General features: G+C 38.9%; 1 protein-coding gene across 2 annotated transcripts in view; it reads right to left on the reverse strand.

Annotated features, from left to right (window-relative positions):
* Smurf2 (SMAD specific E3 ubiquitin protein ligase 2) overlaps positions 1 to 14,141 on the reverse strand; it is a 102,663-nt gene extending 88,522 nt beyond the window's left edge. Inside the window, exon 1 of one of the 2 annotated variants that reach the window (XM_074045452.1) lies at positions 13,685 to 14,141. In XM_074045452.1, the coding sequence (XP_073901553.1) occupies positions 13,685 to 13,736 (52 nt within the window). In that variant the 5' untranslated portion in view covers positions 13,737 to 14,141. The remainder of the gene's footprint in view (positions 1 to 13,684) is intronic. The other variant, XM_074045451.1, reaches the window with a different exon arrangement.
* Between the last annotated feature and the right edge of the window lie 634 nt (positions 14,142 to 14,775).

The raw sequence follows: 14,775 nt of genomic DNA on the forward strand, positions 1-14,775 counted from the left end.
TTCAAAAAAGAGACAGGTCAGGATACAATGGAGACACTTTCACATCAATGTTTATTGCGACACTATTGACAATAGCCAAGCTATGGAAACAGCCCAGATGCCCTACAACTGATGAATGGATTAAGAAAATGTGATACACACACACACACACACACACACACACACACACACACGCCATAAGGAAGAATGAAACCGCATGGTTTGAAGGTATGGATGCAATTGGAGGACATCATGTTAAGTGAAGTAAGCCAAGTTCAGAAAGACAAAGGCCATATGTTTTCTCTCATATGTGGAAGATAGATCCAAAAAATAAACACATACACAAAAAACAAACATGATCATATACAAATTCATATGTAGAACGTGTTCGTAATAGTGGAACTACACTATGGAAGTTGGGGGAGGAGGGAAAGAAAAAGAATGATAGTCAACAGTATTGAAATACATTATATCTGCACAGGGAGAGGATATAAGGATATGTATTGAAAGCTGTTAAATAATGGGGAGTGGAAGGGAAGGGGTAAGGGAGAGTAATGAAGGAGTTGAACTGACCAAAGTATACTTACAGCAGGGATACACTGAAAAACCCCTTTCAACAATGACATTGGAATTAATAATGAAAAAAAGGACTGTAAAATAGGTACAGTGTGTATAGAAGGGTGCTTGTGAGGGGGAAGGATAAAAGGAGGAGACAAAGGTGAGAGGATATGGTTGATGGGCTTCATATACATATACGAAATAGAACAATGAAACTTGGTGAGGTGGAGGCGATCTAACCAACATACAATGTAAGGCTATTAGAAATTGTCACAATGAATCTCCCCCAGACAATTAATATATCCTAATAAAAATGGAAAATAAAGTAGTCACTTCATCTTAAAAAAAGAGAAGCAGAATCCTCTTCTTGGAAGGAATGACAGTTATTTTTGCAAAAGACTCAGATTCAGGCAGAAGAAGAATTGAAACCAATTTTTTTCCAATCTACTCTTTTCAAGTAAGTCTGAACTCTCAACCAAACTTCTAGTTTTCACACTTTTGACCATGATGAACAAATATTCTTTTTCTGTTTTGTATCTCATTAATGAAATGTATCTCTGAAAATAGGTGTTTGTGCATGTAGATGTGTAGATTTCTATACTGTTCAACTGTTCTTTTTTCCTGGCAAAAATTATGGCAGTCATAGTTTCAGAGAAGTACAGACAATACTGAGGTACACAAACATAGCCTCCACACACAAAGCAGACATTAACCCTTCTGCCCTAATTCACACTGAATCAACTTTGACAGATTTAATGGTGGATTCTATGGCAGGCTCTACCTCTTTCCTTCCAATTTAAGACATCTTGTCTTAAATTGTGGTTCCTAATGCAGTCTGCTCAACCTACCTTTTCCATTGTGTTAATTCTAGGTGACCCAGATTGGCAACCTTGGAGGCTGAAGCTGCCAATGGTATGGCTATTCAGGAGACCCTGAGTAGTCATCAAAAGGTGACTAAAGGTACAGTAAAAACAGTATTTTAAAGTTACAAATGCTAAATTCACATTCATATGAGGACTATTTTAAAAATACAATGTATCAACATATCTACATTTTCCTATACCCATAGAACATACACCCTAAAGCGTGACCCCTAATATAAACTATGGATTCTGAATTATAATGATACATCAATGTATGTTCATAGATTCCAGCAAATGAACAATTCTGATGGGAGATGGTGATAATAGGGGAGGCTATGCATGTGGGAGGGAAAGGGTTATATAGGTAATATCTATAACATTTAATTTTCCTATGAACCTCAACTTTTCTGAAAAAAATAAAATCTATTAAAAATACGAAAAAAAAGAGAAAATTATGGCAGTCAAAACAGTATACAACAAGAAAGTATAAGTAATAAATTTTGTGACCTTGCAGGGGTTTATAAATGCAGACAACAAATTTGTCATTTAAACCTACAATGCTAAACTGTTCACTCTCAATTTAAATTTTCTTGATTCAGAGAAGAACTGTATTGCTTACTTGCTATGTAGTCTTTGGCAAGGAACTTTTTTTTTTGTGCTCAAATTTCCTCATCAGTAAAATGGAGTTAATACTAGCATCTGACCTATACTGTTATTTTCAGGCTACAATGAGGTAAATATGCAAATCACTTAAAATGGTCCTTGATATTCAAAATACTCAATAACAACAGATAATATTTTGGTTATTAGTCAAGGTCCATTGTTAAATACCAGTCGGCAGCCTCATGTTTTGTTGTCTCTTTAATGGAATATGACTAATTGGAGGAGGAAATGTTTTGGAATTCAATAAACAATACTGACTGAGAAAATTAGACTCATATCATAAAATGTTCAATTTATATTTCAAAACAAATAAAAAAGTAAATTAAGTTTGGCATACACACACAAAAAAGAAACTTAGAGACATAACAACCAAATACAATGCGTAGCCCTCTTCTGGATCCTGATTGGAACCAATTATTCAAAAGGGGAAGGAAGGAAGAAGAAAGAAAGAACAGGAAATGCATCTCTTAATCAGATGGATGGGGTTTTCTTATCCTCAATTAGCTTATGTCTCTAAGAGTGAATACTACTTAGTGCTAGGTTGAGTTAGCATATGGCGTAACTTTTATTCCAATTTTTATAAAAACAAATGCTATGAAAACTTATTTACAAAAATAAATGAATAGGTATTCCAGGAATAGGGGAAAGAGGGGATAAAGGAGAATGATGGAGGGGTGATTCAACTATGACATACTGTAAGAACTTTTGCAAATGTCACAATGTACACCCAGTACAACAATAATATAATAAAATGCACAAAAAAGCATGAATGGGAATGAAAATTTTTTATAGTAATGCTAGTAAATTACTTTAATTCTTTCAGTTATATGTGCCCCCAAATTCACACAAAAAAAATCTGAAGCCAGATACAGTGTGCGCTGCTAGAACCCCAGCAACTCAGAAGGCAAAGGTAGGAAGATCTTGAGTTGGAGGCCAGCAGGGGCTACACAGTGAGCACCTGTCTCAAAAAAAGAAAAAAAAAAAAAACCACAAATATGTGTAATTTTTTAAAACTTTCTGGAAAACAATGGCACTTATTTGACTCCCCTATTTTTTATGAAAAAAAATTTTTTGGTGGGACTGAGGTCTGAAACTCAGGGCTTCATACTTGCAAAGCACTCTATTGCTTAAGTCACACCTCCAGTCAAGAATTATTTTTAATGATCAACTAACAAGAACTTAATTCAGTCCTTCAATTTTATTGAAAATTAAAGAATGGAAACTATTTGACTTTTGAAAAGATGTTATCCCATCATTGGAGCCATTGCCTTCTAAACAATTTCTCAGTGCATGTTCCACTAACTCTAGTACTATTTAATTATTCCATCCATCGAGTCCTCTAGTGTTTGTCTAGCTATACTGTAAGTTCCCTGAAAATAAGATCAGTGTCCAAACCTCTTCTTAAAATCACAGAGCCTACACACTTCAGTGTTAGGCAGATGTTAAGACTCTCAGCAAATGTTTACTGAATGAATATGTAAATATGAACATATTTCATCCTAGCCCAAGTCTCATCTTTTTTTTTCTTTTCATGGTGCTAAGAAATTGAACCCAGGACCTTGAGCATGCTAGGCAAGTGCACTACCTCTCAGCCTTCCAAGTCCTAACTAGAGAAAACAGACTTAAGAGTTCACTAAATTGGAAATCAGAGGAAACTCGAAATATCTTAACCCCATTTCAAAGTAACAAAAAGATTGGTTTTACTGCCTAAGCTAAAAGAAAAAAAGAAAAATCTAAAACTAGGAAACAGAAAAATATACAAGGATTCAAATTTTATTACAAAGAATTTTTGATACATTTATCTTCATTCTTAAAACACTTGAAAAGTTACATAAATTGTTCTTTCAAAAATCTATTACTAGGGAGTAGTAGAACACCTGCCTAGCAAATCTGAGGCCCTGAGTTCAAACCCCAGCACCACAAAAAAAAAAAAACCTATTACTATTCTCTTAAGATTTAAAATTTTTTTATCAGATAAAAATTTCACTTTTACTCATTCAGAATACCTATAAAGACAAGATTTGAAGAGTAATTAAATGAGAATACTTTAAAACCATAGAAATAAATGTTAAACTATCTTCCCCAACTACTATAGCCCGGTGCCAGTGGCTCACACCTATAATCTTAGTTACTCAGGAGGCAGAGATCAGGAAGACCACAGTTTGAAGTCAGTCCAGGCAAATAGTTTTCGAGATCCTATAACGAAATACCCAACACGAAGGATGGAAGAGGTGAATTCAACTATAATATACTGTAAGAACTTTTATAAAAGTCTCAATGTACTCCCAGTACAATAATAAGGAAGGAAGGAAGAAAAAGAGGGAGGGAGGAGAGGAAAGGAAAGAAGGAAGCCAACACACAAAAAAAAAAGGCTGGTGGAGTGGCTCAAATGGTAGAACACCTACCTAGCAAGTATGAGGCCCTGAATTCAAACCCCAGTAATGCAAAAAAAAAAAAAAAAATTTGTATATATTGTGATATTCTACAAACTGATTTATGTCCAGTGAGTATTAGCTAGATCTTTACTTTCTTAGGAAGCAAAATTTGCAGAGCATGGTAAAAGAGTTCTATGGATCAAGTCAAATATTAGCAAAAGAATGCTTCATCCTTCTATCTTTATAGCTTAATGATGTCAAAATTACTGATATAAATGTCAGTTAATTCAATAATGACATCACAGAAAGATCCTAATATTTATTTCAAATAAGGTCCTGATGATAATGAAGATCACGAAAATCTTTTTTCAATTTCATTCTTTAATTCACAAATTATCTGTTAATACTATATATCAAATACTGTGTCAGAGATGGTATGCTGAATGTATAGAATGCATACTACTTTTCTTCAGCTAAAAAAAAAAACTGGGGGTGGTGCTGGGGTACAGCGCTTGCCTACCAAACACAAGGCCCTGGGTTCAATCCCCAGTACCAAAAAAAAAGACTTTTTTTTCCTTCTTTCTTTCTTTACAAAATTCCCAATACAATCAATCAGCAGCAATATCACTGGAAGCAGAAAGTTATATTTAAAGTTTGATCCCATAAAATCAAAGGAAAATAAAGTAGAACTAATTAACTACTGCTTGCAATTCCAATACAATGCAAGAACTTTTGTCTCTGCGCCTACAATATGCAGCATTTAAAGAGTTTATATCAGAGGGATTAAACTAAAATACATATTTTCATTAGAAGCTGGAATCACCTTTCACAGTCTAATCCTTCAATTCCAACAAGGACTGGAAATGAAGGCCGGGTGCCGGTGCCTCACACCTTTAATCCTAGTTACTCAGGAAGCAGAGATCAGGAGGAACACAATTCAAAATTAACCCCAAGCAAATAATTCACAAGGCCCTATCTCAAAAAATACCCAACCAAAAAAGGGCTGGCAAAGTGACTTGAGTGGTAAAACGCCTGCCTAGCAAGAATGAGGCCCTGAGTTAAAACCCCAATACCGCCAAAAAAAAAAAATTTTAAAGAAGGACTGGAAATGAGTACACTCATTTTTACTTTGGGTTTCAGTTTTAATGACTTTACTCACACTTGACATCTATCTAGCTGTGTAGAAATAGCGCCTTCTACTGGCAATAGGAGAAACTGCAGGCTATTTTTGAAAGTTATAGAATGCTACAGGAAACTTAACACTCAGTCAGCAGCAGTCTCCACCCCCAGATCCTAAGCCATCTGAACGATTCTCCAAAGTTCTAATTCTTCCCAAAAATTTGGGAGGAAAAGGAACAGTTAATTGTTTAAGTGTTTGCTCCGTTACTTTTAAATAATTTTAACTAAGTACCTTAATTTTTTTTTCTTTTTGGTAGTGCATGCTAGGCAAATGCTCTACCACTTGACCCACACCCCCAGCCCTCATATTTTACTCACTAATGAACACTCTATGAAACAGTGGTACTCCAAAGCATATAAGAAATGTATGCTTGTCTCAGGCTGCACCAGATTTATAAACCTGAATCCCTGAGTTCAAGTCCCAGTCTCACGAAAAAAGAAAAAAGAAAAAAAAAAAAAGTTTGCCTATCTTAAAAGATGTAACATCATTTAAATCAATGTATTAATCATTATTAATGTACTGGTTCCTATAAAATACAAGGTATAACTGGCTTCGAAGAACTTATTTAAAACACAATCTTTAAGGCTGAAGGTGTGGCTCAAGTGGTTGAGTGTTTGTCTAACAAATGCAACGTCCTGAGTTCAAACCCCAATACTGACAAAATAATAAAATTCATCTAACAGTTACCTAAAAAGAAAGAATCTTTGGTCAAAAAATGACAATATTTGTAAGTTCCAAGCACTGTGACTCAAGCCTGTAATCCAAACTACTAGGAAAGAGAAGACCGGGAGTACTGTGGTTCAGGGCCAGCCCAGGCAAAAAAGTTGGCAAGACCCCATCTCAACCAATAGCTGGTGCACAGTGCTGCATGCTTGCCATACCAAGTTACAAGGGGAGGCCGAGATCAGGAGGATCACAATTCCAGGCCAAGAGGGCAGGGAAGACTTGGGGAGTGTGGCGGGGGGTACAGTTCATGACACCCCCATCTCAACAGAAAAAAGTTGAGCCCCAGTGGTGCACACCTGTCATCCCAGCTCCAGTGGGAAGCATAAAATAGGAGAATCTTGGTCCAGGCTGGCCTGGGTAGAAGCAAGACCTTATCTCCAAAATACCCAGAGGAAAAAGGACTGGAAGTATAGCTGAAGCAGTAGAGTGCTTCAAGCTCCAATACTGCCAAAAAAAAAAAAAAAAAAAATCAATCCACACCAGGCATAGTGGTGCATACTTGTAATCCCAGCACTTGGAAAGCAGAGGCAGAACGATCTGGAGTTTAAGGCCACATAGCAAGACCCTATCTCAAAAACCAAGGGCTAGAAATGTAGTTGAGTGACAGAACATTTACCTGGCATGAACAAAGCCCTGGGTTTGATCCCCAGAAAAAAAAGTGGTGGAGGAGAACAGGGAGGAGGAAAAGAAGGAAGGAAATTGGGCAAGGGGGGAGGTTAAAGAAGTAAACAAATTTTAAAAATATGCGTAAAACATTTGAACAGATACTTGCCAAGGATTATACGGGTGACAAATGAAAAGATGCTTAAAACTGTATGATATTAAGGAAGTAAAAATGAAACTGGAATATCTGTACAGACCAATTATAGAATGGCAAAAATCAAAATTATTGACTAGGACAAGAAACAACTAGAATTCTCATTCACAGCTAGTAGATATGCAAAATGGTACAACTCTGAAAAAGTTTAGCAGATTTTTAAAAAGTTAAAACACACATACTGTTATGACCAACAATGTCACTCATTTACCCAAGAAAAAGAAAAACATGTTCACAGAGAGTCATGTACTCAAATGGTCCCAAGCACTTTATTCACCTTGGACAAAAACTGGAAACAAGAAATGTGTGGGCATTTGCAGGTGGGTGTACACACTGTGTATAGAGTTACTGTACAATGAATAAGCCTGAGAATTTTAAAGCACTGACGATACACAACATGATGGATCTTGAAAGCATAAGGATCCAGACGACTACAGATTTGCCTGCTGTCACCGTAGTCCTGCTTTCTCTAGAATCCCATTTATACAAAATTCTAGAGAAAGCAGGACTGTGGTAACAGAGGCAAATTAGTAGTTGACAAGGCCTGGGGATGGGAGGAGATTGGCTGTGAAAGGGCATAAGGAAACTTTTAGGGAAGAAAGAAATGTTCATTGTGCCACCATCAATATAGTAATCCCTACCTAAAATGAACCATCAAAATTTATTTAAAATTTTAAGCTTTATGTCTGCTGCCAATTTTAGTACAAAACCAAACTAAACCATCAAGCCTGACAAATGTTTTGATACTTTAATATAATATCAAATATGGTTTTTAAAAAAGTAAATTCTTCCAGAAGCTACTCTTAAATAAAATTCCTCACTCTGTTTTACTGTTTATACCTTAAAGTTAAAAATCTAGGAGAAAGAAATTTTAAATGTTAACATTCAATTGTACAAAAATACCAAAAAAATGATACCTAGGAAAACTAGCATCAAGCACAATACTAATAAGCTAAGTGTTCAGCAAAATTTCTCTAATCAGGCAAAAATACATATAACTGCATTCCTAAATATAAGCAATAATAAAATAAGAAAATACAATGAAGTGCCACAAATATAAATTAGCTGAAATTAAGTTAAAATATAGTAAAAAAAAAAATTATAAAGCTCTCCTAGCTGGCTGCCAGTGGCTAAACCTGGAATCCTAGCTACTCAGGAGGCAGAGATCATGAGGATCGAGGTTTGAAGCCAGCCCAGGCAAATAGTTCATGAGACCCTGTCTTAAAAACCCATCACAAAAACAGGGCTGGTGGAGTGGATCAAGGTGAAGGCCCTGAGTTCAAGTTCTAGTACTAAGGGGTGGGAGGAACCACTCCTAACCAATATAGACCAAATCTTGCATAAATGTAAAAATATACCATGTATCTAGGTAAGAAAACTAAATACACATAATTTGCCTCTTTTCCAAAGTAGTGAGATTCTAATCACAATGTCAATAAAATTGCTTTTCAAATTTAAGTTTAATGTTTATGTGAAAGAGCAAGTAAGAAAGAAAAAATGTTGGACCCAATGAGAATTATAAAGCTACAATTAAAAAAAAAAGTTATAGCATTGGATAAAACATAGATCTGACTCCCTTCTGCAGCTGGGGGCTGTGCCAAACCCAGCCTGCAGACATGGCTGTGCTTATGTCAAGTTCTCATAGGCTTTCTCATACTCTGCTCTCCACAAAGATGTTTATAAAAACTACTTGTAATAACAAAATCTGGAAATAAATGTTACAACACCAACAAAAAGAAATCTGAAAAAGGTTGCTGTCAAACCCTCTTAACCAGTTGGCCTAAAATGAGTCTTCACAGTTCCTATTCCAGTCCATACTCTATACTGCCCCCAGACTGTCTTTAAATAGCAAATACAACAAAGCTCCAAATATTTCAATGGCTCCCATCTCCTTAAAAAAACAAACAAACAAACTTCTTACCAAATAATACCAAGATCCTAGTGGGCTGGTCTCTGACTACAGCATCATCTCTTACCACTCAGTCCAATGCATTAGCCATAACAAACACATGTAGGACTATGTGGTACTACCTATGGCTCTCCAGCATTCAAGTCAATAGAATGCCAAAAAGCTCCTAATCTATGCTTACGCAAGGATCTTGCCTTCATTTAGTCTGCAACATAGAAGCAATAAGTACCTATCAGTGAGGTAGGTTTGAGTCTAGAGAAAGAGCCTCGTAAGAGTTATCCTTGAGGTGAGCCTTAACTGATGAGCAAGGACTGCAAAGGGTACATTCCAAATGCATGTTATGTATTTATTTAATTTTTCCACACAACTTCTATAAAGTTTGTAACAGGATGTCTAGACGGGTAACTTAGGTTCTGACTTGTATTTGGCCTCCTACTTTGTCAAGCTATTTCGAGAATTAAAAGTGATAATACATGTGAACTTAACACAGTGTCTGGCACTTAATACCTGTCGGTTATACAGAAACATGTAGCTGCTGATTACAACAGTAATCAAAGGCTTAACATTCATTAAATATAAAGTTACAGTAACAAAAATGAGGGCAAGAGTTTTCTCCCTCAGCTCAAAGTCAAACAACCTAATCAGTTAACCAGAGTTAAGTCATTCTATGATTATATCCTCATACTACATATTACAATACCACAATAAGTTATATTCATAATTCTAATGAATCACAAATATAACATTACATTTTGTTAAGTGTGGTCTATTTTAAAGCAGTAAGACATATCTTCAAAAGACATCAAAAATAGCTACAACAAAAATCTTGTGTACCTTAATTATGACTATTCAATTTACCTTGAAAATTGAGTTATATGCTAAATTAATAAAATGTTAAGACGTTGTGACAGAAATAGCTCAATCAACAAGAAGAAAAGTAGTTGCCCCAGTTAAATTATAGACTTTACTCACTAAGAAAACTGAACTGCATGAAATACCTAGGCATGTTCTACTGCCTGTCTGAGGATGGTTACACTAGAAGAGAGAACTTAAGAGAAAAGGAAGGAGCTAAGCCATATTGGTTTCCTCCTCAGAAACCAAGAAAATAAAATGAATTGGGACATTCAAATCAACAATACCCCTAAAAGACATTATACATCATTATGGTGTGCATACACATTCATACTAGGAAAACTGAAAGGTGCAATTAAGTTGTAATTCTTAAAGTCTTAAATCAATAAAATTACGTAGTGAAACAGTATTACACACCAGCATATTTAAAGTGAGATTTTAAAATTAATTTTCCTTAAGTTATAGACCAGTTTAACCTCCCTACTGGCAAGGATTTTATAAATTAATAACATGAAAGCAGCATTTAGAAACACTGAATTTACAAAAAGTCTGAAATAAATGCTCTGGAGATATAATCTGTTATTTCTCCATACCTAACAATTTAAAATATGAGAGGGTATACTAACTTCTTTTTCCAGCAGTTTTTGATTTTCAAAAGCAATAATGGTATAAAATCCTACCCCTTTTTTTCACTATAACCAAATATAAAGAATATTTTCCATCTAAGTCATTTCTTACTGTTGTAAGAAAAGCAGATATAAGATATACATAAGTATAATCCTATACAAATTACACATTGTATAACCAATCTGCTCTAGAAATATTAGTTGAAGTTGATAACCTCTTGACTGACAGCAAATTGATACAGCCTGTATTAATGTCATAAAGAACAAAGAAGTAGCTTAATAGACTATAAGACACTTTGACTAGCAATGGCCTGAGGAATCTCAAATCTGGAAATAAATTAGCCCCACCTTCTTAGCATCAGCAAATACTAACAGGTTGTGGTTTTAGGAATGGAAAAATTCTAATATCTATTTCAGGCAGAGATCTCATGGCTTGAATATTGCCTAATCTTTAAGATGTGTGTGTGTGCGTTCATGCAAAAATAACTAACAACTTTCAGTACAGGGGTAATTCCACATTAAGGATATAACTGAGTAACTACAGTACATATATAAGTACCTTGGAATCAAAGGCACACTGTAAGTTTAAAATATGAGTATGGTATTAATGTAAAGCAAAGAACAATAATTTTAAAACATCTTATAGCCCAAGTGTGTTGTAAAACATAAAAATTCACTGTGAAATCTGCCTTTTTAGTGAGTTTTCCTCTATTAGGGAACCTAGAGCTAAACAAACTGTTAAACACTTAGTCTAAAGGTATGCCAAACATTTCTTAAGGTCTTAACGAAGAATCAACATTTTTTTTAAAACAAAATGAGGCCTAGGTTAAATATTTTATTTGGCTTCTCAAGATGGTCTGAGAAGTTGGGCACCAGCTCCAGACCAATTCCTGGACACACATCAAACACAGCCCTGTCATTTATCCAGTCAGTCAAAACAATCTTTTCCATCTAACCCTTTAATGTTTATGTCCTTAAAAGCTGCTAATTGAATCCAGCTCTTGAGACCTATTTGTTAAAATCTATATCATCTAATTTGTAAATGATGAACAAAAATGAAAAATATAAGTTAACTCCCTGGCAAAACAGAAGAGATTCCACTGTATGTAACCAAAACAGGGAGGAAAATGTTTTTATTATTTGTCAAACTTTGAGAAAACTATTCAGAGGCAAATTCCCAATGGTTTTTAAGAAATTAAGAATACTTCAAACTGTTTTTATAATTAAAAGGCTATGGGATTTTTAAACTTTTTCAGAAAAATCTAAATATACAAAACCACTCTGTAAATTTAGTCCAATGTTCCCTCTTCCCCCAAAATAAATGCAGACTTTCCACCTAACAAAATAAAATTACTCATGAATTTTTACAATGTACCACATGCAGTAAGGAAACCACAGATAGATACTCTAAGGTCTACCGAATCACACTAAAAACCTCAAAGCTCATTTTACCTATAGAAAATCAAAATCCACTGTCTGCATCATTTCTCTGTATATATATATATAACATAGAGAGACATAAATGACAACAACCTATTTCTGATGCAAAGTTTTTGTATACTTATGATCACAGGTTCTTTCCTTACTGACACAGGACTGCCTCCAGATAAGAACAGCAATAGCTCAACTAAGGTAACAAAGATCCCTTGTAAAAATTTCCACTGACTCCCCCAAAATAAGGAAACAAAGAGGGAAAGAGGAAAGATAAGCATCCCCCAATCTCGGTTTCCCATTAAGAAACACTCAGGGGAGAGGGCAGGGGGCAGAGGGGAGAACGGCCCAAACCATGTATGCACAAAAAAAGAAACATTCAGTTAATAATTCCTTGCAATTTTCCCTAGGGAAAGCAAAACTGTCATGAAAGTAATATATTTTTTTTAAATTGCAGCCAACATACATTCAAGCTGAATTCTCCAAAACTAAATTCATTGCAACTTTTTATCTAACGTTCAGCCAGTGAACCAGGATGTAACGCCCAAGTGTTCGACTAAAAAATTAGTTCATATAAATCTCAAAGTCTAGTGTGGGCAAACATAATTACAGTTTATTCTCACACAGGCGCGTGCGCGCGCGCGCACACACAAACACACACACAAATCCTCTATTGAAAACCATCTTTCTCACCAAACATTCAAATATAAACGTGGACAACATACTAATGGTAAATGACAAATCGAATATAAAGACACTGATTTCAGTTGCACTTTTCAAACGAAGAAACAATTTCCTCTTAAAAAGAGAACGACGAGTCCAAAAACGGAACCGTAAACAAAGCGTACCTGTAATGTTAAAGATTTCATGCACCTGGAATCACAAACCCTTTGCAAGAGTAGCCTTCTATCTAGCCAACTCCCCTGGACATGCTTTTCCATTTAGGAAAGAGAAAGGGGAGATGGGGGGAGGGAGGAGGAAGTTTGCTTGAAAGTTTCTATGAGCACATACTCAGCAATGTACCCAAAGAAAGTTTCTAAGGCCGGTCTAGAATTAGACGTGAGCCACTAGTTCTGCGGCCTACAAGGAACAACCCCAAACACGCTACCCTACAATCAAACACTTCCAAAACACAAGAGTGTACAATGAGCCCGAGACGTGGGATCAGGCAGACACGCTGGAAAAAAAAATCAACCTCAGGTTCCGTCCCTCCCCAAGACTTGCGTGTATAAGGTGTGTGGCACCGGCCCCGGAGGGACTGGCAGCCAAGAGTAAAGGCTTTACACCGGGGGCACGAGTGGGTGTCCAGGTTAACAACCCGGGAACACACGCACACACACACACATGCTCCCGTTAAGCACTCCATCTTTAAGGAGTGTTTACTGGCGCAGTCAGCACCGGGATCCAATAATCCCCTCCACGATCCCACCAGGGCAGCAAGCAGCCCCGGGTTCCCCGGTCCAGACTTCCCGACCCCGAAATCCCCCCAGCTGGTTCCTCTCCCCTCCCTCCATCGAAGACCCGCGAGCCACCGTAGGCTTTCTTAACAATCCCCCAGCCCGAGCGGTGCTTTTCCAGTGAGTCTCCCTGAACTAGGCCTTCCCAAACCCCGACCCCCCAAGGCACCATTGATCGCGACCCAGGCTCTGCCCAAGGCCAAGGCCCCCTCCCCACCCCCGCCCGCGGCCCTCCCCGCCCCCCTCACCTGTCAGGCGCAGCTTGACCGGCCCGTTCCTCCGGCCTCCGGGGTTAGACATGTCCCCGGCGGCGGGGGAGGTGGCGGAGGTGGCGGCGGCGGGGCTCCGGCGCCGACAAGCGGGCAGGCAGGCAGGCAGGCAGGAGGGCGGGCGGGGCGGGGCGGGGGCGACAGCGAGGCGCGGCGGAGTCACCAGAGCAGCCGGGGCTGGGGCCCGAGTAGCCGGCGCCGCGGCCGCCACGGCCGGAGGGTCCCGGATGTGCCGAGCGTCGTCGCCATGAGCCGCGGAGGGAGCGGGACGCCGAGCTCCCCCCTCCTCCCACTTCTCTTTCCTCAGCCCGGGCCGCACAACAAAGCGGCAGCCGCGGCCGGCCGCGCCGCCTCCGCCCGCGCCCCCCGCCGCCTCCTCGCGGCCGCCGCGGCCTCTCTTTCCTTTCGCTTCCGCCAAGCCCTGGAGCCGACGGCGCTAGTCGGCTGAGGCGGGTGGTGCTCGGCGCGCCGCAGCAAGGAGTCGAGGCTCGGCCGCTTCCTCCTCCACCCGCCCTTCTTATCTGAGGGAACCGGGTCCTGGGGCCCCCGCCACCACTCGTCGGCTCCGGGGGGCGGGGAGGAGACGGGAGGCGGGGCCTGTGGGGGCGGGGCCTGGGCGGGGCCAGCGGGAGGGAGGCCGGGCCCCGCCCGGGTGCGGGCGTCTGAGAGCATGTGTGCTGCGGAATCCCAAGCAGAACTTGAGGAGGGAGAGGGCACAGGGACCGAGTGACAACGACTCTGTGGTACCTGAGGGGCTTAGTGTTCAGCCCGCTAAGAGAGAGCTTGTGTTCTGCCAGGAGACTGTATTTCTTAGAGGCCCACTCGTGCAGGGGCTCTGAGAGATTAGAGCCAGCAAAGTTAAGCCAGAGTGCTCTGTCCTCCGGGAATTTAGTGTCGTTCAGGTGAAGGAAGGAACACTATCCCTTGTTCCAGCAAGTCCCCAGGAGTGCTTTGCTCTTGGCATTTTAGTTGCCACCTTCCTCCAGGACTCACCTGGTGGACCAGATCAGGTTAGCTGATCTGCAGTAGCACAAAGATAGGAAGATGATACAAATTCTGCAAAGGATTGT

This window comes from Castor canadensis, chromosome 11, assembly GCF_047511655.1.
Source record: "Castor canadensis chromosome 11, mCasCan1.hap1v2, whole genome shotgun sequence".
NCBI lineage: Eukaryota > Metazoa > Chordata > Mammalia > Rodentia > Castoridae > Castor > Castor canadensis.